This window comes from Aethalodelphis obliquidens, unplaced genomic scaffold (genome assembly GCF_003676395.1).
Source record: "Aethalodelphis obliquidens isolate GAN/ISIS:26980383/991018 unplaced genomic scaffold, ASM367639v1 scaffold1, whole genome shotgun sequence".
Classification (NCBI taxonomy): Eukaryota; Metazoa; Chordata; class Mammalia; order Artiodactyla; family Delphinidae; genus Aethalodelphis; species Aethalodelphis obliquidens.
The window spans coordinates 1,189,364-1,213,579 of record NW_020837945.1 but is presented as its reverse complement, the minus strand read 5'-3'; the positions used below and the strand labels follow the sequence as shown (position 1 = coordinate 1,213,579).

Genomic DNA, 24,216 nt, shown 5'->3' with positions numbered 1-24,216 from the left:
ACGATGAGTTATGAGTGGGTTTGTCAGATGTCAGCTGGAACAGGCCTGAGGGGTCCAGAGGAGAGCTGGGAGGGGTTTTGCTGAGGCCCCTCCCCACCGTGTGACAGCCCGCAAGTCCCGCCAGGAGAGGCGGCCGTGGGCTGGAGCAGCGCAGGGCGGCCGTCAGCCCTGGTTATCTCCCAGCTGCTCCTCCCCACGTTCTGACCAGGCACCTCTGGCATCTGGGTCTCCCTCGCCCTCCACCTGCAAAGGTCTGTCTTGGGGCACCCAGCCTGGCCCGACCCGTGCGGGGGGTCCTTCCTGCCCCCACCCACACACAGCCGCCCGAGCCCACTCCACAGCAGGAATCTTTGCTGATGGCCTCGGGGCTCCGAGACCTTGGGAGCGGGCTGGGACCTGCCCCTGCTTCTCCAACAAGCTAGGCGGGTGCCCCTCCAAACTCCAGGCCTAGCACTGCCGCCCTCCTCCAAGGCTCTCCCGCCAGGCCAGGCACCGGCTGGCCCTGTGCGCTGGACGCGCTCCCTGACCATCACCTAAGGCCCTGGTCCGCCCTCGAGCAGAGGCCTCCCCAGCGCCCACTCTCCCGACTCCATCAGGACACCCAGCCCTGGGGCGGGGGGTTGGGGGGTACTCAGTGCCCACGGGGTGAATGAGGGGTCCGCCTGCGGCCCAGAGGGCACCTCGGGATCACGTGGGTGGTCTTACATCAGTGACCCCTCTGTGAAGTAGAAAAGCAGGATGACAGCACCAGCACCACCCAGAGAATCAGTCCCCAGGTGAAGCTGGCAATGTTCTGTGACCGCTTTCCTAACCTAGACTGCATCGTGATGGCGCCCCCACCTGGACGGGTGAAGGGCCTCGTGCTGGAAGGTCCGTGTCCACGCCACCACCCTCCGTCCTGGGAGGGCCCGGCCGAGACGCAGGGCCTGCGTGGGCCTTCTGGCTCGAGGTCAGCCAGGTTTGCCTTTCCCCATCCATGTTCCCGTCCCTGTCCAGGCTGTCCTGCGAGCGGAGAACCACCGCCCTGACCCCCTGACAGCTGGACTTACAACAAACCCACCCGACGAGAGCCTGCTGCCCACAGGAAGCAAAAGACAATTTGAAGAGTCATCGTTTCACAGAGGGATGATTTCCGTTCTCCTTCAGCTCACAGGAGGGTTATCTGCTGAAATGGGGTCTCTGGAGGCCCCTGGGCTTTGAAAGCAGCAGACTGATCATCATAAGAAAACAATCTCCCACGACACACTCCTCGCCCAGGGCCAGGGATGGGGACAAAGGTGCCACCTCGCAGTGATTGCCCTCGGAGCCCGGAGCCTGGCCCGTGGTGCAGGGTAACCGGCCCCGCACAGCTGGGGTCCCCAGGGAGCCGCAATGGCAAGGCTCCCCCGCTGTCTGCAGGACCTGATGCCCTGATCTAGCAGGACTGTCCAGCCCAGTGACACAGGGACGCCCTCTGTGACCAGGCGGTTTATGTATAAGCCCCGGTGCAACGCTGACCCTGTGACCTCAGAGTCGGGCACTAAATCAGGGTGCAGGGTTGGGGCGGCCCCAGATGTAGGGAGGTGGTCCCGCGTCCGGGCCCCCCGGCCTGCAGAGGACGGCTGCTGTTCCTGGGGGTTGCCTCCGGAGCCCTCGGGGGACACTTACCACACGTGCCCCCACTGAGGCGGACAGAGACCCCACCCCACACCCCCCGGCTCACCTTCCTTCACCCTCGATGTGTTTCTGAAATTCCAACGATGGCACGACACGCTCCAGACAGGCTCTGACGCTGGCCCTCCTGCGGCCTGCCCCGGCGCCCCGTCAGACGCGGCAGAGCCGAGAGCGCGGGGAGGCCTGGGGCCAGGGAGGCCCACGAGGCCGCGGCTCCTCCCGTGACTCCCCGTCAGGACAGGGGTGCGATGCCCGCCGATGCCCGGATGCCTCCTCCTCCTCCGGCCCTGCCCGCCATCACGGTCCCCACCTGCGGCCCCTCCCCCTCAGCCCTTTCACACGGCCAAGACCACAGGCCCCGGGCCACGTCCTTCCAGCAGCGGAGACGCCGCCTCCCGACCACCTCCCCGCGTCCGGCGGCCCTGACAGCGTCACCTGGAGCCCAGCTTCCAGGCTGTCCCCCGCTTCTCCGCAGACCCCCAGCGGCCCTACCCTCACTGCCCCTTGAGGCTCACCCCTGCCCCCTCCGCGGCATGGCCCGCACCCGCTCCCGGAGCTCCCTGCCTTCCCGCCGCGCGCCCTGCCCTCTAGGGTGGGGTTTCGCTGGCTGGTCTTTCCCAGCAGGATGCAGCCCCCGGGAGGCTCTACTGCTGCCCCCTCGGCCCTAGACAGCAGTTCTCACACCTGCAGAACCGCGGGCTCTTTCCAACCAAGCCTGGCGGCCAACGTGCAAGGAACGAAGAGCCGGCGGGGCAGGCGGTGGCCGGCCGGTGCCTCCACGATGCTCACACCCGATGCTCACACCCGTACACACAGGCGACGACAACGCAGCTTTTCTTAAAGAGGAAGGTAACGGCCGAGCCCAGATGCTTGGACCAGCGCTCGGCCGAAAGAGAACGCAAGGTGGGAAAAAGCACCGTTTCTAGAAAACGTATTTTATTAATACTTGATGTACAAACAGACAAAGAATAAATATCTCGCGGTTTCACCCGGCACGGCGGTGACACCGCAGGACCCCGCCGTATGATCAGGGCCTCTCTAGAGCTCAGGAAGGAGACACGGGGCGGCTGCAGCCCAGACTCATGGGTTCTGCAGGGTCGCCAGTCACCCCAGGTGTCGTGGGAAGTTGGGCGCCTAGTTGGAGGGGACGGGGTGGGGCCCCAGCAGTGCCCTCACAGCAGCTCCCTCGTGGCGGCCGTGAAGTCCCAACACAGGGCTCTGCAGACCGGCCTCTGCCCCGCAGCAGCTGGTCCCCAAGGTGCCTTCCGAGGCTGGAGTGGCCCCACTCCTCTCAGCTGCACCCCTGCCCTCGCGCGGGGACCACAGGGGCTCCGAGGACGAGCATCTGGCCACCCCTCGTACTGCTGTGGCCGTCACAGACCAGACAGCCTGGACAGCTGGACGGACCCTGCAGACCACCAGCGGGGGCCCCCCGTCCCCATGAGCACACAAAGCACCGGGACTCGCCAAGGAACGTTCCGATGCTCTGACCCAGGCAGTGGGGGCGGACGGGGCCGATGCTCTGACCCAGGCAGTGGGGGCGGACGGGGCGAGGGCATCACAGGCCCCCAAAGGCCTCAGACCAGCCCTGTGATGTGGTGGTTCGCCCGCCGTCCAGCTGGCACGGGGTCCCACGTGGGGAGAAGGGCAGAACCAAGGGCCCTGCTCTGTGGCACAGGGAGCGGCAACACTGTGTCCGCCGCCCGGGACACGAGCAGCCCAGGGGCCAGGCCTGCCCGACGCTGTGGGAGACCTTCCAGACCAAGGTCAACAAGGACAAGCCGGCACCTCCGAGGCATCACGGGGGCCTCGCTGGCCGCGGACACACGGTTCCGGATCTGGAGCCAACAGCCCACATCCCGGGGAAGCGGCGGCGCTGGGTCACGGCAGACAGGTGGGCCTGGGGAAGGCAGGACAGACGCAGCGTGGCTCCGCAGGGCTCCCAGGCCTGAGACCGGAGAGGGGACAGCCTGCTGCCCAGCCAGCTGCTGCTGTCCTGAGGGCGGCTGCTGCGAGCCCGCGTGTGGGGCGCCCGTGGGCCGGCTCAGTACGCAATTCTCCAGTGCGTGGGCTGCTCGCACGCCTTCTCCTCGTCCCCACAGAACCGGTTGTATGTCGTTTTGGGGTCCAACCCCAGGATCTCTCTCTCCTCGTGAATTCGAAAAGAGAACGTGGAGACCGAGGTGCCGATAAAAAACCTGCTGAGACACGTGAGGTCACCGGGGCTGCGGAGCAAACCCGCCAGCCACGCCCACCCGCGACCCCAGGCGCCCCCCGGCCCCCCAGCCCAGGCTCCTCGGCCGGGGCTCCCCGTGGCCCACCGCCACCAAGCGGCCTGGGCTGCAGGAGCCCAGGGGCCAGGCTGCGGCCGCCGCAGGGGCTCGGGTGACAGTTCCCGCACCGGGGGCAGGCTCGGGCCACTGCTAGACCTCAGCTGCTCGGGGCAGGGGCTCAGGGCCAAGCTTAACCTGCCGTGCAGGCCTTCCCGCTGAGGGCGGAGCCGCAGCCGGAGGAGGAGGAAACTCCCCTCCAGGGACGGCATCTCGGAACACACGTGCTGGAGGTCTGCTTCCCGTCACCGCCAGGCCTGAGCCCAAGGCGGGCGGGGAAGAGCGAAGCCCCGAACCCCATACCCCCGCCCCCCACCAGCAGAACCTCGGGGCCGAGGGGCAGGGCCCAGAGCACAGGGCAGGGCTGGGGCTGCTCCCTGCAGCCCTGGTGGGGCTGAGTCCGCCCTCAGCCCTCTGCTCAGCCTGGAGGAGGTGTCCCCTGGAACGGGACAGGGCACACCTCTACCTGGTAAACCACACACGCCCCTGCACCCAGCACGTCTGAGGATTCTGGAAGGAGAGGGAAAATCACCTACTCTGCTCTGATTGTCCACTTTCCTCCAAGTGCCCGACTCACCCCAGCCTTGCTCTCCCAGCGCCGGGGGGCAGATGAACCCGAGGAAGCCCCGAGGCCCGGGCCCAGGTCCCTGTGGACAGCTTGCCTCCCATGACAAGGACGGGACACTGGGCAGGGCGCCCCGCGGGTGCCCGAGAGGTACCTGGGGACCAGGACTCAGGGGCGGGCGGAGCGGGGACGGCCCTGCCCCCGAGACAAGACGCGGCAGAGGAGAGGCCCCGGGTGAGGCAAGGAGGGCCGAACTGGTGGTCTGCACGTGAGGACTCAGCCTCGGACACGCGCTAGGCTGCTCACCGGGCGTGTGCGCAGACCCACTGGTCCACGATGGCGACACCCCCGTCCTTGTAGAGCTCCAGCTCCTCCCACGTGGGTTCGAACCGCACCATCTCGGGCAGCAGCCTCCGGAGCCCATCCAGCTCTGCAGGTGCATCACGGGAGGTGACGGGGCCGCAGGAGACATGCGCGTGCACGCACTCACACTGCAGGGCCGTGGGGGGAGGGGCGAGGACAGGAGCGCGACCCCCTCCCATTAGCTGTGGGAGGGGCAGGCGGCTGGAGCCATGTACCCTTCCTGGCGGCGTCCGTGGCCACGAACACCCTGTCCAGCTGGTGGGTCTTCATGAGGCTGCGGATCCTCCTCGCGGCCCCCTCCAGGCTGGGCACGTCCTCCCTGTGCCCCCAGGTGAAGTCCTTCCTCCTCAGGTGGACGCCCAGGTATGGGCCCCCCAGCGAAGAGCCCAGCTGGACCTGGTGGAGGAGGACCAGACAGGCTGGTGCCGATCGGCGGGACGCGGGGGGCCTGATCGGTCCATCTAGGGACCGATTACTGGCCAACGTCCCTACGTCTGCACCAGGACGGGGGCTCCCTGCTGACGAGCGGCATCTCTGGCACCTGGGGCAGTGCGGCCCGGCAGCCCTGCGACAGACAAGGGTGTTCCCGTTCTGCCCTTTCCTGAAGGAGGGGATTAGCTGTGAGGCATCTAGAGACAAAATGCATCCCCCCGCCAAGGATTACAGAGGTGGGGTCCACCTTCATCTTGGTCCAGTCCTCCTCGAAGGGGATCCTGTCGGCCGCGTCCGTGGAATTCAGGTACCTGCTCCGGAACTCGTCCCCAACGGCCCGCAGGTGCTTGGCGAACACCATGCTGCGCCGGGTCTGCAGGTGCAACAGACCGTGAGCCCCTGCCCCGGGGTCCCCACCCGTCACCCCTCCCCCCTGCCCCGGGGTCCCCGCCCGTCACCCCTCCCCACCCACCCAGAGTCCCCACCTGTCACCCCTCCCCCCCGCACCGGGGTCCCCGCCCATCACCCCTCCCCCCCCGCAGGTGCCGAGGGGGGTCACCACCCTTCAGGGCTGGTGGGGACCACAGTGCTGTCATGAGGCACAGAACCACCGTGTCCACGTTTTGACACTTCCGCGCTTCTGCAACAACCCGCCCAGGAGGCACCCAGGTCGCGAGTCCAGGGAGCAGGGTCCCACCTGGGGGCCTCTGCCTGCCCAGCCCGCCCACAGGAGGCATCCATGACCCCCAGACAGGGCAGACCCTGAGAGCTGGGGGTCAGGGGCTGCAGAGGGGGCATGACACCCATTTCCCCAGGTGGAGCAAGGACCAGACAGGCTGAGGCTGGTGACGACTGGGCGGGACTTGGGGGGCCTGACTGGGTCCATCTGGGGACTGATTACTGACCAACGCCCTGCAGGGACAGGACAGGACGCGGTCCAGGGACGGACCTCATCACATGCGGGGCTGCCCTTCATCGTGAAGTAGGTGCAGAGATAACAGAACACCAACTGCATTTTCCTGACAGCAAATACCACGTTTTTCTTTCTCAAATATTAGCTGCTATAAATAATAAACCTGCACCTCAATCAACAGACTTGGGAGCCCCTGCGGCAGAAAACACCACGCCCACCATGTGGAAATGGGGTGGGGGCATGGCCACGGGGCTCCGTCCACACCGTCGCAGAGCCAAGGTGCAGAGATCCAGGGAAACCGGCTCCCACACAGGGGCCTCGGGAGAAGGGACACATCCACCGGGAGCCCCAGGTGAGATGGGCACAGATCCCCACGGGGAGGGGGAGAAACCAGGCTGCAAAGTATCTGCCTCGAGGGAGCTCAGTGCTCATTTTTAACTTAAGAAAGCTGTAATCTGCCTAAACGCTTCTCCCTCGCTCCAACAACGCACAAATGGCCCTTCTAAGACCAGTTTCTGCACAGGTCCCAGGACCCGGGGGAGCAGGCCCCGTGTCCCCTGCAGCCCACCCACCCTGATGCCCCTGGAGGCTCCTTCGCCGGCAGAGCCCCCGACAGGCCAGGCCGACTTCACCTGGGTCCCCACCTTGCAGCCAAAGGCTCTTCTCAGGGAACGTCTGGCGCTTTTGCCAAACTGCTGCACCGGGCCCCCGTCGGCAGAACTGCGCCTCTTTTCCAAACCAGACGCCTGACGATTAAGCCGTCCCCACCCCCAGGAGGACGGGAGAAGCCTCTCGCCCACCTGCCTCCCTGTCACTGTCTGTGCACCCAGAGCCAGCGCTTCCCCCTCAGGGCAGAGCCCGACTCCGCTATTAAGGACTCGGGGCACAGAACGCCCCACCTTTCAACGCTGAGGACACACGGCCAGAGCTCTAATTCCAGGTTCTGAACGCGTCAGCAGGAAAGGACAGCCGATGCGGTGCAGGAGGGGCCCGGGACGCCCCAGCCCGCTCCCTGGAGCACTCCTTGGGCAGGGGGCAACGCTCACCGGCGGACTCTCCCCCACGCCTGCTAAGAGCCTCACAGGCTAGTCAGCAAGGTGGAAAACAAGAGCTGCTGAGGGTCTTGGGCTTTCCAAGACTAAACACATGTACAGAGGTGCTTGCCATGCGACACTCACGTCCCAGTACTCCTTCCCTCCATAGTGGTCGTGAAGGAGGTTTTCGGCTCGGTCTAACATCACGGACCTATTTTTAAACAAGAAAAGAAGGTCTTTATGTTCACACGCTCCAGAGAGCACTGTCATGTGGGAGGCCCTGGGCCAGGGAACAATCAGGGACGAACTCCGAGAGGCTGAAACCTTGCTGGGTCGCCTGGGTGCGTCTGGGCAAATCTCTGCTGAGCCTCTCACAGGCAGCTGCCTGCAGAAGCTGTCGATTCCTAAGTGGCTGTAAACATCGACGGACGCTCTCCTGTCCCAGCCGCTGAACTGGCTGAGCTACCAAGCTCGACTGACTCTCAACGCAAAAAACCCCACAAGTAAACAAAACATGAAATTAGCAAACAGAACCCAGCAATACATTAAAAGGATGACACACGTGACAAATGGAGTTCACACCAGGGATGCAAAAACGTTCAGTATTAGAACATCTATGGCTTAACTCATCATGTTACTGGATAAAGGGCAAAGCCATATAACGGTGGCTACCCCAAAGGAACAAAACTCAGTATTTACTCTTATTTTTAAAAATCACCTTAATGAAACAGACTCCTTATCATGTTTGTATTTCTCCAGCCAAAGCCAGCCCCTTCCTAAAGGAAGGCTCAACTCCCTCCTCACAAAGTGAGGGGCAGGAAGGATGGTCTGCCTGAGCTAATCAACCTAAGAATCAGCACACGTGGAAAGGACCCTCCAGAAACAGGCCACGTCTGGGAGGCGGCGGCCTGCGTCTCCCCTGGGGTCTAAGAGCAGCGTGTTCCTCGGCGGTACACCTGACAGCGTCTTCTGCTGAATTTGCTACCAGGCCGCCTGCCCTTTACTCACTAATCTTTACTTAGCAGCTCTGCCTGTATCTGACCCAGCCCTGTACTGACTGACGTGACTGACAGGCTACAAGCACCTCCCTCTCTGGTTTGTCTTTCCATTCTGTTAACGCTTTCTATCGATGGACAAGACTTATTAATTGTAACGTAACTGAATGTATCAACCTTCTCTCTCTGGTTAGTGCTGTTCACATCTTGAGTTTTCTGCATGGTGGGGTTCCCCCCACCCCCGTCCAGCCTCGTGGGTCTCAGCACCGCCATCTCCCCGCTGTCAAGCCCCCTGCGTCTTTCTTAAACAGTGGGGCCTCCGGGCACAAGTCTGTCCTGGGCTCAGCTCCCCTTACCCACAAATGGGACTCAGCAGAAACGGTCCCACAGCCCAAAGCTTCGGCCAGATCTGCTTTTGAAATGCGAACAGCTGTGAGATGAGTTACGCGGGGCCCCAGCAGGCAGTACCCTCAGCAGCCTCATCTCTTATGAGGAGCTCGGACCCCCCGAGCAGAGAAGGCAGCTGCTGCCTCCGTGGACCTGCCTGCGTTTTGTTGACACAGGCCCGGGGGGAGCCGGCCTGGCGTTCTGGCACACTGGGGCCGTGCTGGGACAGTCTGCACCCTCCCGGACCCCGGAGAGCACAGGAGGCCTGCCCTGTGCGTGCGCAGGCTCAGGGACACTGAAGGTGGCTAACAGGAGGGGCCCTCGCAGGGTCCCCAAGTCCCCAGCAACTCACACCTGCAGGGAACTCCTAGGACACCTGCCTAGAAACCAAGCACGAGCCCCTCCTGAGGAGCTCGCCTGGTGCACCAGACCCTGCCACTCGCCCGGAACCCCAGCCCTCCCTGCTGACCCTCTGGTGGCAGGGCGGGCGGGCGGGGCCTGTGCGGCTGGTTTTCTGCTTCCAGGCGGAACCGGCCATGCAGACACACTCCCAACACGCGAGGCCAGGAGCAGCCTCCAGGGCGGTGTCCAGGAGAGGCCTGAGCTGGTCCTCTGACCACTCACAGCTCAGGCTTCGAGGAGGCCGGCGAGAGAGCTTGATTTCAGGGGTGGCCCCGAGGGGAAGCACTCCTCGCCCATGTGGAACTTCCAAGGCCAGCTCCGGGCTGCCGCCCCAGCCCCGGTCACTCAGTGGTCACTTCAAAACCCTCCCGGCCCCGCTGGTCCCGCTCTTGTCCCGGCCCTCCCCCTGCTGCAGCCTCACGACCCCACGGCCCTCATCCCCGCTCCTCTCTTACTGCCCGCCCCCTGCCCCTATGCCCATCCTCACGCCCTGCTGCGTCCAGCAGGCCCTGGCTCGCCCCACCACCTCGACAGGACCCCAGGGCAGGATCCGGGTGTAAATCCGACCCCACCGCCCACCAGGGGTGGGACCAGAGACCCCCGTCGTGAGGCTCAGAAGCACAGCCGCTCCAAGCAGCACCGGGAGGAGAACAGCCACGGCCGCCCCGCCTGGGGGCTCCCCTGGAGCCCAACTGCTGGCCCCCCGGCTCGAGAGGCAGCGGTGGGGGGCGGCTGAGGTCTGACCCTCCAACGACGCCCGCGGGCCAGCGGGCAGGACGGAGCACAGGCACACACAGACACGCTCACACACGTGCCCTCGCACCAGCCATCACCCAGCGACCACACACTCACCGTGCGGACGTGTTTCTCAGGAGCACAGGGGCGATGATGGAAGCCGACCCCTGAACAGACAGACAGGACACGTTTAAACCCCGCGTCTCTTCATAACCCCAAAACCATCCTCTGGAAAACAAGACCCACGGCACCCGGTTAGTGCGGCTCTCTTTCCGCGGGCAGTAAGTGAAGTCGGGACGCACGGCCCGATCTGGATAAACTCAGCTAGTTCTCTTAGTTCACCAGTAAGTTTTCACAAGTTATTGGTCGTGATCATAGATAGTGACCTTGTGGAAATCTTTAAAGAAACCACAAATTTCATCTGATCTGATGAGGCCACGGAAGCTGTCTTCAGGAACCTGGACAGTACGATGACAGGAAAGCAGGGACGGCCTGGAAGCAGCCCGGCGGAACGAACGCTTACGGGCCAGGGCCAGTTTTGACAGTAACTGTCCTTAAAGCAGCTGTGCTCTCAGGAGCTCCGGAGCTGCTCCAGGTCTAGAACCGGATTACTCTGGTCCCCCGTGTGGGGGGCGCTTTGGGCGGGGCTGGGGAGGACACAGCAGCACTTCCACAGGCAGCTCTTCTGACGGCAGCTCAGTCTGGGGTGACAACACCGCCACGACCACGTTCAAGTGCGTTAAACAACACGGGAAAAGGTAAGTGTGTCCCAGCCAGGTATTTCTAAACCAGCCTGAGTCCCCGAACGCGGCGGTACCTGTAATACTCGTGCTTGTCCTGCGAGTAAAGGGGCGGCTCGATGCAGGGCCGGCTGTCGATCTTCTCCTCCCAGGCCCCCTCCTTCCAGCCCTCTGCATAACCTTGCAGGACATAGACCTGGTCGATGAAGGGCCCACCGGACTCTGCAGGAGACAAGGACCGACAGTAACGGTGACCACAGCACACACTGCGGCGATACAGAGAAGTACCACTGTATTTAACGCCACCGTCTTCCCAAACAGGACTGGAAGAAGCTCATAAAAGCAGAGATGATGGAACAAGTGACCTCAGGACATGGGGGTCCCTCAGGGGACGGGAGGGCTGCCTGGGGGGGGTGTCCAGCAGCCAGCATCTCCTCTGGGCCGCTCAGCGCCCCAACCTCTTACAGCATCCGGCCTTGCCTGGGCCCCCTTCTCTTTCCAGCCACACCCACACGTCGCCGTGGGTGGGGCCAGTCCCCACGACGGCTGCAGGCTGCCCTCGCTCTGCACCTCTCCTCTCCTGCAGCTGCCCCCCCGTGATGCCTGGAGCCCATGGGGGTGTGCTCCTTCCCTGGGACCTCTGAATAACTGACCCGCCTGGACCGTCCCCTCCGGGGCTCGTTCTTGATCTGTGAGTCCACTCAAACTGCATCTCCCCAAAAAGGATGCCTTCCCAGTCCACGGCCACCGCCCAACACTCCGCACCCCTTCCTGCTTTCTCGTCCTGAGGCTCTGGTCACTGCCGTGAGCGCTGCGTGTCCCCACCACTTACTTATGCTCTGCCCCCGCCCCCAACAGGACGCCCCGGAGAGCCGCGGCCCGTGTCCGTCTCACCCACTGCTCCTCCCATACCTGGAGCCTCCCAGCCACGACTCGGCGACACGTGACGATGTGCTCACAGGTGCAACGACAGAGCGCACTGACGAGAGAGCCACGGCGAGTGAGCCAGTGTCTCGTCCACACTCTCTGGCTTGAGCACGAGGCCCGGGCTCTGGGCCTCCTACGGCGGGGCGGGGGATGCAACACCGGGGCTGAGACGCCGGCCTGGAGGCCTTCCGGGTGTGACGCCCCATGCCTGTCCCCTCTGCAGTGGTAAACCTGGGCTGGTCAAGGCGGGTCTGTCACCTCCACACTGTCACCCGGGGGCTCGGTCCCCAACCCCACTGCCCGGCCCGAGGGACATGGCCTGCAGAGCGGCAGGGATGACAGCCATCTGCAGTCACTAAGCACCCCTCGTGGCCGAGGCGCCACCGCGCTGGCAGGTCAGGGGCCGGTCGTCTGGGCGCCAGGGCCCGTGCAGACAAGGCGGAGCCTGCTTCCCGGGCTGAGTCGGGTCAGGAAGGTTGCTCCCCAGCCGCAGGGTTTGCCTCCCCAGCAGGAGTGCGGACGGCAGCAGGTCGTCCGGTGGCCCTGCAGCCACAGCGGAGCCCCACGCGGAGAACGTCCCCGAGGGACAGGGTCTGCGGTGTGGTGAGAACAGAACCTGACAAGGAGGACGTGTGGGCCTGGCCTCGGGGGCAGCAGCGACGCTCAGGCCGCCAGGCCCTCACACAGCAGAAGCGCAAAGACCACCACTCGGGAACTGTGACTCGCTCTCCCGGGCTGCTCCAGGGATCTGGGCAGAGGTGTTCCTGACTGTTTATGTCTTCTGAATAAAGCAACAGTGTGCTCTAAGTACCTTCATTCTAGGAAATCTTCAACCCTTTCCTCTTAAAAACATTAAAATGAGAAGGTTGTCCAGAACCACATGAGACAGGATGTGTGGTCACGTCTCCTCCAGCACCCAGCCAGCGCCACGCACGCAGCGTGTTTTCCTTCAGGTAAGACCAGCCTGGCCTGCACAGGGGGAGGCCTGTGGTCCTGCCCCCCCCACCACAGCTCCAGCTCACCAGGAGGCCGGGGTTTTCGGAGGCAAGGGGACACATGGCTCACATGCTTCAGATCTATTTCCCTAGAAAAACTATGGAAAGGTCAAAATCGCCGGTAGTGGGGGAAACGGAAGCAGGGCCCCTAGGCAGAGCAAAGGCCCAAGAGGAGACGGCCCCGCTGGCCGAGGGCTCGGCCGGGCCTGACGTTCACGCCCAGACCAATTCCCACGCGGCCCCAGTTACAGGACCGCCGCCCGCCTCACCTGCAATGAACTGTTCGTACTCCATGACGGGGATGTTCCTACTGAGACTTGGAAGATCGAAAAAGTCGGACCAGGGAATCCGGACCTGGCGAATGTCGGGGCTCTTCCAGTGGTAGAGGCGGCCCCAGGGGGGCAGTACCAGCACCCACTCCTCAGTCTTCAGCAGAGTCTTCAGGAGGGAGGCGACCCGGATGTACACGTCCCTGCGGAGGTTGAAGCCCTCCGGGGGGTTGACGTCGTACAGAAGATACCTGGCAGGGAGGGCAGTAGAGTGCTTCTTCAGGGCCGGGCTCCGCACAGAAAACCCAACACCCCACGTCCACGGCCTAGCGCGGTCAGTAGCTTCTGGTCTGTAGTGTGGAGGCAGCGGCCCACCCGTTTCCAGGGGACCAGTCACTTCAAGAGCCCGCAAGTAAGAGCAGAAGACATCTCAGCATCCGTTTAACCACCAGCAATAATTCACAGCTAAGACCAGCGGAGTCTCGCAGGCAGAATCTGAGCGCTCACCCTCCAGGGCTTCTCAAACCTCTTAACGGTGACCGAGGACCCCAAAGGCTACTGTTTATGTGGGTTAAATCTACCGATGACTCCTGATTTAGAATTTAAAGCAAGAACTTTAGAAAAGTATTTATGAATTCCCTTAAAAATAACAAAAATAAACGTATCACCTTTATCATTAGTATTTCCAAATGAAAAATAAGTGTATTTTTCAAGACAAAAACCATGAAGGACAAGAGCGGCACTGTTTTTAATTTCTGCAAATCTCTCTTTGGTCTGGTGATTGCTGGGTTCTCCCGTCTGCTTCTCATTCCCTGTGTTATGGTAGCACAGGCCAGGTGGTCCCTGGTAAATCTGCACAGTAAACCCTCGAGAGAGTGTGGGCAAAAGGCCTTTCTACGAAAATGGCCTGGCACGTCAGGGATCCCTGGACGCACTCTGAGAACGGCTGCCCTATGTAGAGCAAGACTTCTCTACACAAGCCCCAGGCAGGAGACCTCAGCTTCTGCTGTGTCCCCACCGCCCCCTTCTCTGCATCTCCGTTACTGCAAACGAGGCCATGCTGTGCTCCCCGGCTTGAGCCTCCAATCCCCCAAGCCTGCCAGGAAGAGGCCCATCTACCATCTTGACACCCCGCACCCAGCAGTCTGCTTTCGGTCAAGCCCTCAGTAACTGCTGAACGGCACCGACGCTTGTCTCTTACCCCGAGACTTATCTATGAAACAACCCACACCTGGATGGGACGGATATTCTCCTGCAGGGAAACAAAGCTGGGCTTTCTTAAGAACCGCCCCATTCGAACATCTGATTCGGGGGCTCCTCGAACTCCAGGCAAGGCCCGCATCGTGTAACAGGCGCCCCCGGCCTGCGCGGACCTGCAGCCTGCCCTTCCGGGGGGCTCGCGGCCCCAGGCCAGGGGTCCCGAGAGGCGAGGGGACAGCGAGGCTCCACCGCTCCGCCTCCCGGCCCTCCGAGCCCCGCCTCCCGGTTCGCCGGGTCCCTACCCACCGGCCCAGCCGAGAACGTTTACCGTCTGCGGGACGCCGCCCCCGACAAGATGTCGGCTGCCGACTGGCCTGGCCAGAACTCCTCGCCGGAGGCCGAGGTCGGCGGCCAGGATACCGCCCCGAGGAGCAAGCAGAAGACGCAGAGCGCCGCCATGGCCCCGGGCGGTCACGTACTTCCGTTGGCCGTGCCCCGCCCCGGAAGTGCAGCCCGCCCTCGTGGAGAGCGTCGTCTGTACCAAGGCAACGCCACGGGGCCCACCTAGGGCATGAGTCCTGCTAGATCCCGAGTCGGGGCGTTGCTGCGGCAGAACGGGCGGAGCCGCTGGGGGCTGAGGCGGGGCCCGGCCGAGGGGCGGGGGCGGGACTGATGGGCTGGTGGATTAGGCCGGGATGTGGGCGGGGCCGAGACGGGGGCGGGGCTGCGCGGACGTCTCCTCCTGCGGGCCGCGCCGGGTACAGGCCGGGGCGGGGCTGGCGCCGAGGGCGGGGCCACGCGGCGTGGGGCGCAGACACCTTCACCTGCGGGCCGCGCGGGCCTCCGCCTGGGCTCCGCTGCTTCCCCTCGCGGCGGGCGCGCACAGGGTCAGCGTGCGGGCTGCGGAAGGGCAAGCCAGAGGACTGACCCAGGCCCGCACGGCTGGCCAGGTGGGTTACTTGAGCCGCAGATCCGGCAGGCCCGCCCGACGGATGGATCCCAGCGACTCCAGCCAGTGCAGCCACCTTGCCTGTCAGGGCTTCACTCTCTGATGGGGGCACTGGGGGGCCGTATGCAGGACGAAACCAGCTTCCACTCCTGCTTGCTCGCCACAGACCAGACCAGACCAAGGCCCCTACAGCCCCCTGGCCCGGGAAAGATCACCACGGGGGCTCTGGGAAGTCCAGAAGCCTCCAGTGTGCAACCCCCCAGCACCCTGAGTTCCCCTCTCCAGGGACACAAACAAAACCCACGTTCCATCCTTGGACAAGACTGAAGATACCCCCTTACAGACCTACATGTTCTCTCCAGGATGGGTGGCCTGTATGCAACCCCCCGGGAAAGGGAGGGCCTTTCCCTCACCCCTGAGAGCACAGAGGCCTGCAAGGTGGAATTCCCTGCCCGGCCCTCCTCGCCGGGTGCCCACAGAGCTGCAGCCACACAGGGCCACGAGTGGCCAAAGGCAGCCGGCCCCTCTCCTCCATCGCTGCCCGGGAGTGCACTGCCCACACTGCTGGGCATTTGGGCCATGTCGGAAGAGCAACAGGTATTTTTGTGGGCAAATATTTGCTCTTTTGAAAAGATTTGAATGCAGAGGGATGAAGGATACACTTTTTCTGTTGCTCTGGACCCAAACTGAAGCCAAAGCAGGTTTTAGAGAGAGAGTCACAAAACACCCGGCAACCAAAGATCACGCTCCCCAGCAAGGGCCGCAAGAGCAGGGCGGCCCCCGCCCCTCCCACTGGACGTTGGGAGCTGGAGCTCCAGCTGGGACAGAGCTGCCGGAAGACCTGTGACCTCCAGTGCAGGTCCTGGCCCTGCTGCAGGACCCTGGGGCCAGCATGGTGACTGCCCCGCTGTTTATTCGCAGAGGTCTAGGGGCCCTCTTTGGCCCCGCCACCATTGTTTCTTCTGGAAACACCCCCTGGTGAAAGAGTCCTAGGGACAGGAGAGCCCCGCGGGGCGCCTTGGGGCTCCCGGTGCCAGGCATCCGCTGCCCAGTTCGTTATCTGAGGGAGGGGCGCCTCCTCTCCATGGGCCCCCCTCCCTTCCCCTCCCCTCCCCTCCCCTCTCCTTCTCTCCCCTCCTCTCTCCTCCTGTATCTCCTGGTTGATCCCTGGATTATGGTCTTTACCAGGAATGACCCAGGAGAGGTTTTATGAGTCTTTAAGAGAAAAAAAAAGATCTTTATACAAATAATTGAAAGTAGGTTCCTTCTTCCGCCTGCACCATACTCTTTCGATTGGTTAAGGTTTGTTAACTGGGTGTCAAGTTTCCGAACCCGGCACCTCTGAGAAAGTGCTTCCTCTCACTCCATCCCCAGGTGCGTCCACCTTCCACCGGCAGCCTGAACACCTACAGCGTCTTGGCCACAAGAGGGCAAGAGAGTCCTTCCCCAAGGCCGTCGGAGGGCGTGGAGGCAGTTAGAGGAAGGGCCCCGCCCTGAGCCTCCTAGGAGCCTCCAGAGACAGGAAGGAGCCGGTTTGGAGCTGGGCCCAGCAGGGGAGCCAGGTGAGTCCATCTGGCCCAAGTCTTCCCTGCTCAGAGAACCCAAGAGCTACTCCAGGCCCCATGGCCCAGTCAGTGGACCGCAAAGAGGAGGCCAGGATCCACACCTGAGGTGGGAGAAGGAAGGCCCTTGGCGTGGGGTCCAGGCAAGTGTGTCCTGTGAGTTCCGGGGCCACACCTGTTCGAGCCGGTGCTTCGACCCCTGCTGGGCCCCAGGGCCTCGTCTCCCCAGGTCTCAGAAGGGTCAGCCCTGGGCACCCTGGGTCCCGGCACTGGTGGGGAAGACACAAGAGCAACTCCGAGCTAGGAATCTCCAAAGGGGGTTGGAGAGATTCTTCTGGAAACCAGATTCCAGGGCGAGTCCCTGCCCAGAGCTGGGGACCCTACTCCGAGCAGACGGCGTGGTGGGGGGAGGTCCCTTTTCAGAGAAGGGAGCAGATGGTGCTTTGGGGGGAGCCCAGTGCCCTGCACCCCCCCCCAGCTTTGTCTAGTCGTGTCCGCAGTTTGACCACGTTCACAAACACCCCCAGCCCACCTGGAGGCAGCCCAGGGGTGGGAGCAGAAGGTGACAGGGGAAGGGCAGCCTCGGGGCTGCCTGGCCCTGCATGGGGTAGGGGCGCCGAGGGTCAGTGGGAACAAGGCAGGGCCGGGCGCCGGGAGCAGGATGGGCAGCTGGTGACGAGAACACGCCAAGGTTGCAATGCCGTGAACCTGGACGCAGGACACGGGCAGCCTCCTCCCGCGGAGGACACTGGGTGTTTGGGCCCCGCCCCTGAGAAGCCTGAGGCTTGGTGGAGGGTCCCGGGATCCCGAGGAGCAGCTCTCCTGGGGTCGCAGACACCCCGATACACACATTTCTCACCGATGCTTTCCAGGGCACAGAGTGAGTTACCAGATCCACGTGTTACGAGCTTCGGGACTTAGTGTGGAATCCTGCCCCCCTCGCTCATCACGATTCCTGGAAACAGTCCTGGCGTTTGTCCCTGGACGGGCACAGGGCAGCTGACTGCTGTCGGAGTCAGTTCTGGGCAGGCAGCTTCTGGGTTGGGCTCTGTGGCCATAGGCCACGTGCCAGAAGCATTTCTTAACAGGAACACCTGGGGGTTGCCTGCCAGGACCTCCCTAGTGGGACAGCCGAGGTGCCCAGGTGACCAAGTTGTGAGGCTGCCGGGGGTTTCCTGGGGGTGTGTGGGTTCCTGTGGTCAGCACGTGGGCCCAGCATCCCTGGGTGGCCTGCCCACAGAGGGACCTGCCCTCCAGGGTGGCGGCTCACGGCACGTGCAGGAAGGGTGCCCCGGGGCTTCCCAGGGGTCCACGGTGAGAGCGTGACGAGGTGCTGTCCCGCTGGCCGCTCTGCAGGGATGCTGCAGCCTCAGAAGCCCCCGGCGGGGGGCTAGAAAGAACCAGGTGCTGTGGAATAGCTGGTGTTATTGGCCGGTTGATCAGGAAATATCTTTTCCTGAGATCAGCTGACATCTGCCCTGTTTGGCTCGTGCTCTTGGTCCGGCCTGGACTGCATATTCTTCCAGCTGAGCTCCCCACCTGGCCTTTCCGTGGGATGGAAGGGCCTCTCCTTCCTGGGGTGCAGTCGGGGGAAGCTAGACCCAGCGTGAAAGTCAGCCTGTCACGTCCCCCCAAAACAGAGGCTGCGCCACGTCAGTTCATGGAAACAGAAATTGGTCACCCCCAGCACAGGTGACTCAGAAAGTTATTTAGTCACGTTCTGGGTCCCCAGCTCTGGCTCTGGATCCCTGTTCATGCCTCAGGAGTGGGTTTTCTGCTGGGGGGCAGGACCCCGGAAACATCTGTGTCTGCATGGGAGCCTCCCTTCCGGCCCAGCTGGGAGGTGGGCTGCAGCGGTGGGAAAACGTGTCTCCCCCAAGCAGAGGGCTACCAGGTGGTGGGGGACAGGGGACTGTGAGAATTTGTCCTACAGCCTTTCTGGGATAAAAACACCGGCAAATGTCAAAAAGTGCGTAATTTGTTTTATCTAACAGCCTGCTTATTTACGTTGGGAGGGTGGGGTTCTCTCAGATGATTGTGTCAACGGAAGCACAGGCAGAGCCAGGAGGGTGGTCTGGGGCTCCTCCTTGGAATGAGGCAGAGCGGAGATCTTCGAGGAGGCCCTACCGCAGAGCACGGGGTGACAGCTCCACGTGACCCCTGCCCTGTGTGGCTTGGGCTCCGGGTCTGGCCTGGATTGCATATTCTTCCAGCTGAGTTCCAGAAACTCAGAGGGTGGACTTTGGGAGGCGGCTTTTAGACCAGCCCTTGAGAACTTGGACAGGGGGTGGAGGGGCCTTTGTCCCGAGACCCCCTGGCCTAATCATTGCAGCTGAGACACAATCCCCCCCAGGCCCCCCAGGTGACCCCCACTATGGTCCCCATTCCTTCCCTCTGTTCCCTCCTCACCCCAGATGGAGTGGCTGTCACTGTCTGGTGTCGTGGTAACCCGCCATCGCATCCCCGTGTCCCCCCATCAACCTCCCTTCTCCATCAGGTCGTGTCCCCACCCCCGCTCAGCCTTGTCTCTATAGGTGCTGGAGGTCCAGGCTCACCTTAGGTTCCAAGCTTGGGCGAGAAGTAGAGAAGCTGCCGGGGGCTGTGAGGAAGGGCGCCTTTGGCATGGGCCCTGTGTGCTGCTGGGGTTTATCATTTTCTTTTTTCAGACGCACCGACAATTGTCACATCGTCATTCACTGAAAAAGGTATCCTTTCTTCACCGACGTGAACCGCTACCTTCGTCATGAGCTAACTTCCCACAAACGTGGTTCAGTCTCTGGTCCTTCAATGCTGACCAATGTGTCCATTTCTGCACAATGACAGTGCGTGAATTACGATGGTTTTTACAGCAAGTTCCTTCTCATGTCGTTTTAAAAATATGTCTCAATGGACCTTGCACATTTTCTCTTCCACGTGAAGTTTAGAATTAGCTGTTTCAAACCAACCCTGTTGGCAGTTTTATTGGGATCACGCTGAGTGTGGGGGCACAATTTAGAAAACTGACATTGGTGTGACAGGGAGCCCTGCTCAGGAAGGGGTCTGTCTGGCCACTGGTTTAGAACTTCAGCAACGTTTCTAGTTTTCTTTTAAGTCAGAATTGCTCATTTCTTGGTTTATTCCTGGGTTTTGTTGCTATTACAAATAGGACCCTTTTTCTCATGAACGGTTATAATTATATACTGCCGTTTTAATAAATGCTATTGTTTTTGTAGGTTGACCTTAAAATTGGCCACTTTTGATTCTGATGGTTTGCCAGTTGATTGTTTTGCATTTTCTAGACAAATAGTCATATCATTATGCAAATAATTATATTTGTATCTCTGCCTTTCTAGTGTTTGTACTTCACGTATATATTCTGGTATTATTATATTCACTAGGACTCTAACATGAAATCCAGTATCTTTCTTTTGTTTCTGACTGTAACGTGAATGGCTCTAATGCATGGGTCTGTAAACTATGGCCAAAAGGCCACATCCAGCCCACGGTTGGTAGTTTCTCTTTCTAAATAAAGTTTTATTGGCACAGAGCCACGTGCACTCATTTGCATACTGTCTAATGCTTTGTGCTGTAACAGTGATGTCACATAGTTGGGACAGTGACCATGTGGCCCCCAAAACCTAAAATGTTTGCTATCTGACCCTTTATAGAAGCTTTCTGACCCCTGTTCTAATGTATTAAGCACAGTGTTTGTTAGAGGTCGAGGAATTTTCCTCCCATTCTTGGCTTCCTGAAGATCTTGCAGTTGTGTATGCTTGAAATTCAGTAAAGAATGGTAACTGGTACCAAATGCTTTTGGGGGGACTGACTCTCTTTTGAGGTGATGGAGGATTTTCTTCTTTTTCATCTCTTAATGTAGCAAATTGAACTAACAGATTTTATAATGTCGACTCATCCTTGCAATCCTGAGATAAGCTTTACTTGCTCCTGTATTGGATTCTGTCGATGCTTTTATTTAGAGTAATTCCGTCCCTTTATAAATCTTGTGTCCCTATTGACGTGTGTGTCTGTGTGTGTGTGATCCCCACCATTGTTTTTGCAGGGTTTTGACTGGCTACATAGAATAAACTGTGATGCTTTGGGCTTTTCTGTGCCTCGGAATAACGTTAACTCTTCATAACAATTCATCTGTATAGAGCTCTTACTCTGCAATAGGGGCATTTGTATATATTTTACATGAGTTAATAACCTTCAGGTCAACACTATGAATTTGGCACTATTTTCACGTCCAGTTGACAGATGGGGAAACTGAGGCACAGAGCGTTCCAGAGGCCATCCCAAGGTCACCTTGCTGGTAGGAGGTGGAGATGGTATTAGAACTCGGCAGCTGGTCTCCAGGGCTTACATTCCTAAATTCTGTCCCTCCTTTGCAGAGAGATTATACCTTAAAGGTTTTGGAAACACATAAAACTGCCTGTGCCTGGTGCCTTTTTAAGGATAAAATTGTGGCTACTTTTTTTTCTGTGCCCCCCCACCATTGGAATGACCAGATCTCCTATTTCTGCTTGAGTCAATTTTGTGCTTTATATTTTCCAAGAAAATTATTCACTTAGTCTAGATTTTAAAATTTATCACTACAAACTGGAACATGATAGTTTCATAGTTTTTAAATCCCCCATTCTCTTTTCTCCTTTCTCCCTTCATTCTGGGGATAGTTTGTGGGTCCCAGGTGTGGCCCCCCGAGGTCTCCTGAGTGAGATTTGGTAACAGGGGCAGTGGTTGATTGTGAACTGCAGCCAGTGGGCTCTGCGGGTGCTCTCACGTTAACGCCTGTTCCGCCCAGCAGGACTTGGAAGGAAAATTGCTGTAATTACCGAGCCGCTTTGGTTTCCAGCACTTACCCAAGTTACTTTGTTCCAGAGTTTAGCTTATACATCCAGCAGAGAATGTGTCTGATGGCACAGAGGAAAAAAATTGTCAACGTGAGGTTACTGAACATTTTAAAAAGATGACACAGATGTTCTTAATAATAACCTGTCTAAAATTACTTGAAAAGTTCCCTTCTCTGAATTTTGTTAATTGATGGAAATGTGCTGAGAATGGTGCTTTTAAGAAGGATATAATAGGTTATGTCTACCAAAACCAGTTCAAAATCTGGGCAGCATCTGGGTAACTGAGTGATGTTAACACCCTGCAAAACCATGGTACAAACAAGGTCTCAGAAGATGAAACAGATAGCAGTGTGAGCGCACAGTTAGCTGTGGTCAGTGCCTGGGGTGAGGCAGGTCTGCAGACCACGTGGCCTGAGCTGTTTCCTTTGGGGAAGATAGCGTGCTTCTGGCAGGAGCTGCTGGAGCAGAGCCAGAGCTGGAGAAAGCAGGCCAGGCTCTTATCACAGTTCTTGTCTGTGGGAACCTTCTGGACCAGAGAGTCACATCTGAGCCAATATCTCCAAAGGGGCTTAGAGCCAGAGCCCCAGACAGGACCAGGGGACACGGGGTGCTGGGGCGACTTCACAATCAAATAGAATTTGTATCAAATATTAGAATACAGTAATTAAAGCCAACATGCGCTAAATGCTTGTCAAATGCCTGGCGGGGCTGGTGTTCAAGGCAATGGCTCTTTGAGCCTCCACGTATTAGTGAGGCCTCTTGGCTGCAAAGACAGACCTGAACTCCCAGGAACTCGAGGTTAAGGAAGAATGTCCTGCCTAATCAAACTTAAAAGCTTTTGCACAGCAAAGGAAACCCTCAACAAAACAAAAAGACAACCTAGAGAATGGGAGAAAATATTTGCAAACGATGTGACTGACAAGGGGTTAATTTCCAAAATATACAAACAACTCCTACAACGCAATATCAATTAGAAGATCTAAATAGACATTTCTCCAAAGAAGACTTACAAATGGCCAAGAGGAACATGGAAAGATGCTCAACATTGCTAATCGTTAGAGAAATGCAAACCAGAATCGCAATGAGGTACAACCTCACACATGTCAGAATGGCCATCATTAAAAAGTCTACAAATGATAAATGCTGGAGAAAAGGAACCCTCCTACAGTGTTGGTGGGAGTGTTAACTTGGCAAGCCACTGTGGAGAAACAGTACGGAGCTTCCTTAAAAAAGTAAAAATAGAGCTACCGTTTGGTCCAGCAATCCCACTCCTGGCTATATATCCAGACAAAACTATAATTCAGAAATATATATGTACCCCTATGTTCATAGCAGCATTATTCACAGTAGCCAAGACATGGGAACAACCTAAATGTCCATCAACAGATGAATGGATAAAGAAGATGTGGTACATATATACAATGGAACACTACTCAGCCATAAAAAAGAATGAAATAATGCCATTTGCAGCAACATGGATGCAACTAGAGATTATCAATATCATACTAAGTGAAGTAAGTCAGAAAGAGTAAGACAAATACAAATGATACAAATGAATCTATATACAAAACAGAAAGAGACTCACAGAAAACAAATTTATGGTTACCAAAGCGTGGGGGGAGGGATAAATTAGGAACTTGGGGTTAACAGATACACACTACTATATATAACAACAAGGATTTACTATATAACCCAGGGAACAATATTCAATATCATATAATAACCTATAATGGAAAATAATCTGGAAAATTATATATATATTTTTATATACATAACTGAATCACTTTGCTGTACACCTGAAACTAACACAACATTGTAAATCAACTCTACTTCAATTTTAAAAAGAGAAGAATGTCCTGGGGTCTAGAGCAAACAGGCAGAGTGGGAGAGAGGAAGGAAGTCTGGGGGCCCCAGTCCCCTGTGTGTCTGTCTCCCCGTCTCCCTCCCCTTGCCCCGTTCCCCTGTCTTCTCCCCCAGCCCCGCCTCACTTTCTCTCTCTCTCTCCATCTCGCCATGTGTCTCTCCTCTCCCCGTGGGGGCACTCATGGCTCAGCCACATAAGCTGGCAGAACACGCTTCTAGAAGGATGGGGTGAGCACTGAGTAGAGAGGCCCCATGGAACCCCCGGGAGCCAGACGTACAGGAGGCGGAGATGCCAGCATCCAGTGGCCTTTAGACGCCACCTGGCTTTACAGACACAGAAAAGTGCAAAGTAAGCACCAGACTCCTGAACGTAGGAAGTTTCTGGAGACGGAGGCCTGGGCCTGGACTCCCGGGAGGTGTGGTTCCAGCATTTACACTCACACCGCCACCACCCCACTGAGCTGAGACCCCCAAACCCCCCAGAACGATGAGGGTCTGGGTCTGGGAGGATTCCCCAGAGCTAGCTGGTCCATCTGGGCCCCTGGACGCATTTGAGAATTATCCCATCGGAGACCACAGGGGTGGAATTTCCATTGTCTAACCAGACGACTTACAGCAAACCACAACTTTCTGTCTTCCTCTCATGAACCTGGGAAAGCCTAGATCGTGAGAAGCTCAGGAAAGTTCCTTTGAAAGCTAGCAGGAGCTGTGCCTGCAGCTGAGGGGGTCAGCGCCCTGGGACTCCTCTCTGCCCGGATTCACCTCCAGGCATCTAGCTTGCCCCTGTCCCCCCAGCACAGACCCCCCGAGGCCCCGTCCATCCCTCCATCAACCCCTCCTGCAGGGCCCTCCCTCTCTGTCTGGTGCCTTACTTCCCCCCAGGGAGGCCCACCAGCAGGTTCCAGCGTGGGGCTGGGGCTGGGGCCCGATGCCTGCAATGGGTGAGAGGACGCCCAGGTCCCCGTCTGCCCGAGGCCGGGGACAGGCTCCGTCTACCCTCCTCTGGGCCCGGCTGGCCCTGAGCAGCCTTTAGCTCAGCCGGGACCTGCTGTGGTGCTCGAGTCAGTGTCAGC

At 59.3% G+C, this 24,216-nt stretch overlaps 1 protein-coding gene across 3 annotated transcripts; it reads right to left on the bottom strand.

Annotated features, from left to right (window-relative positions):
• Positions 1-2,567: 2,567 nt before the first annotated feature.
• POFUT2 (protein O-fucosyltransferase 2) lies at positions 2,568-14,502 on the bottom strand. Of its 3 annotated transcripts, XM_027131362.1 has the most exons (10): positions 14,269-14,502; positions 12,741-12,991; positions 10,627-10,771; positions 9,927-10,037; positions 7,435-7,501; positions 5,591-5,716; positions 5,127-5,307; positions 4,853-4,978; positions 3,194-3,850; positions 2,568-3,158 (listed from the first exon to the last, which is right to left on the bottom strand). In XM_027131362.1, exons 1-9 carry the CDS (start codon positions 14,397-14,399, stop codon positions 3,231-3,233), a joined length of 1,758 nt encoding a protein of 585 aa, XP_026987163.1. In that variant the 5' UTR covers positions 14,400-14,502; the 3' UTR covers positions 2,568-3,158; positions 3,194-3,230. The 3 variants fall into 3 exon arrangements, with proteins under 3 accessions (XP_026987163.1, XP_026987305.1, XP_026987229.1); XM_027131428.1 differs by lacking the exon at positions 2,568-3,158 and having other exon boundaries at positions 3,583-3,851; positions 4,855-4,978; positions 14,269-14,495; XM_027131504.1 differs by lacking the exons at positions 7,435-7,501; positions 9,927-10,037; positions 10,627-10,771; positions 12,741-12,991; positions 14,269-14,502 and adding an exon at positions 7,303-7,400.
• Between the last annotated feature and the right edge of the window lie 9,714 nt (positions 14,503-24,216).

Bases quoted from the DNA above. Each gene is read 5' to 3' on its own strand.
- POFUT2 (XM_027131362.1), bottom strand. From the start codon at position 14,399: ATGGCGGCGCTCTGCGTCTTCTGCTTGCTCCTCGGGGCGGTATCCTGG. The intron at 4,979-5,126 runs GTACATGGCTCC...ATGCACCTGCAG, and splicing joins CACGGACGCCGCCAGGAAGG to AGCTGGATGGGCTCCGGAGG. The intron at 3,851-4,852 runs GAGCAGCCTAGC...TGTCTCAGCAGG, and splicing joins GGTCTGCGCACACGCCCGGT to TTTTTTATCGGCACCTCGGT.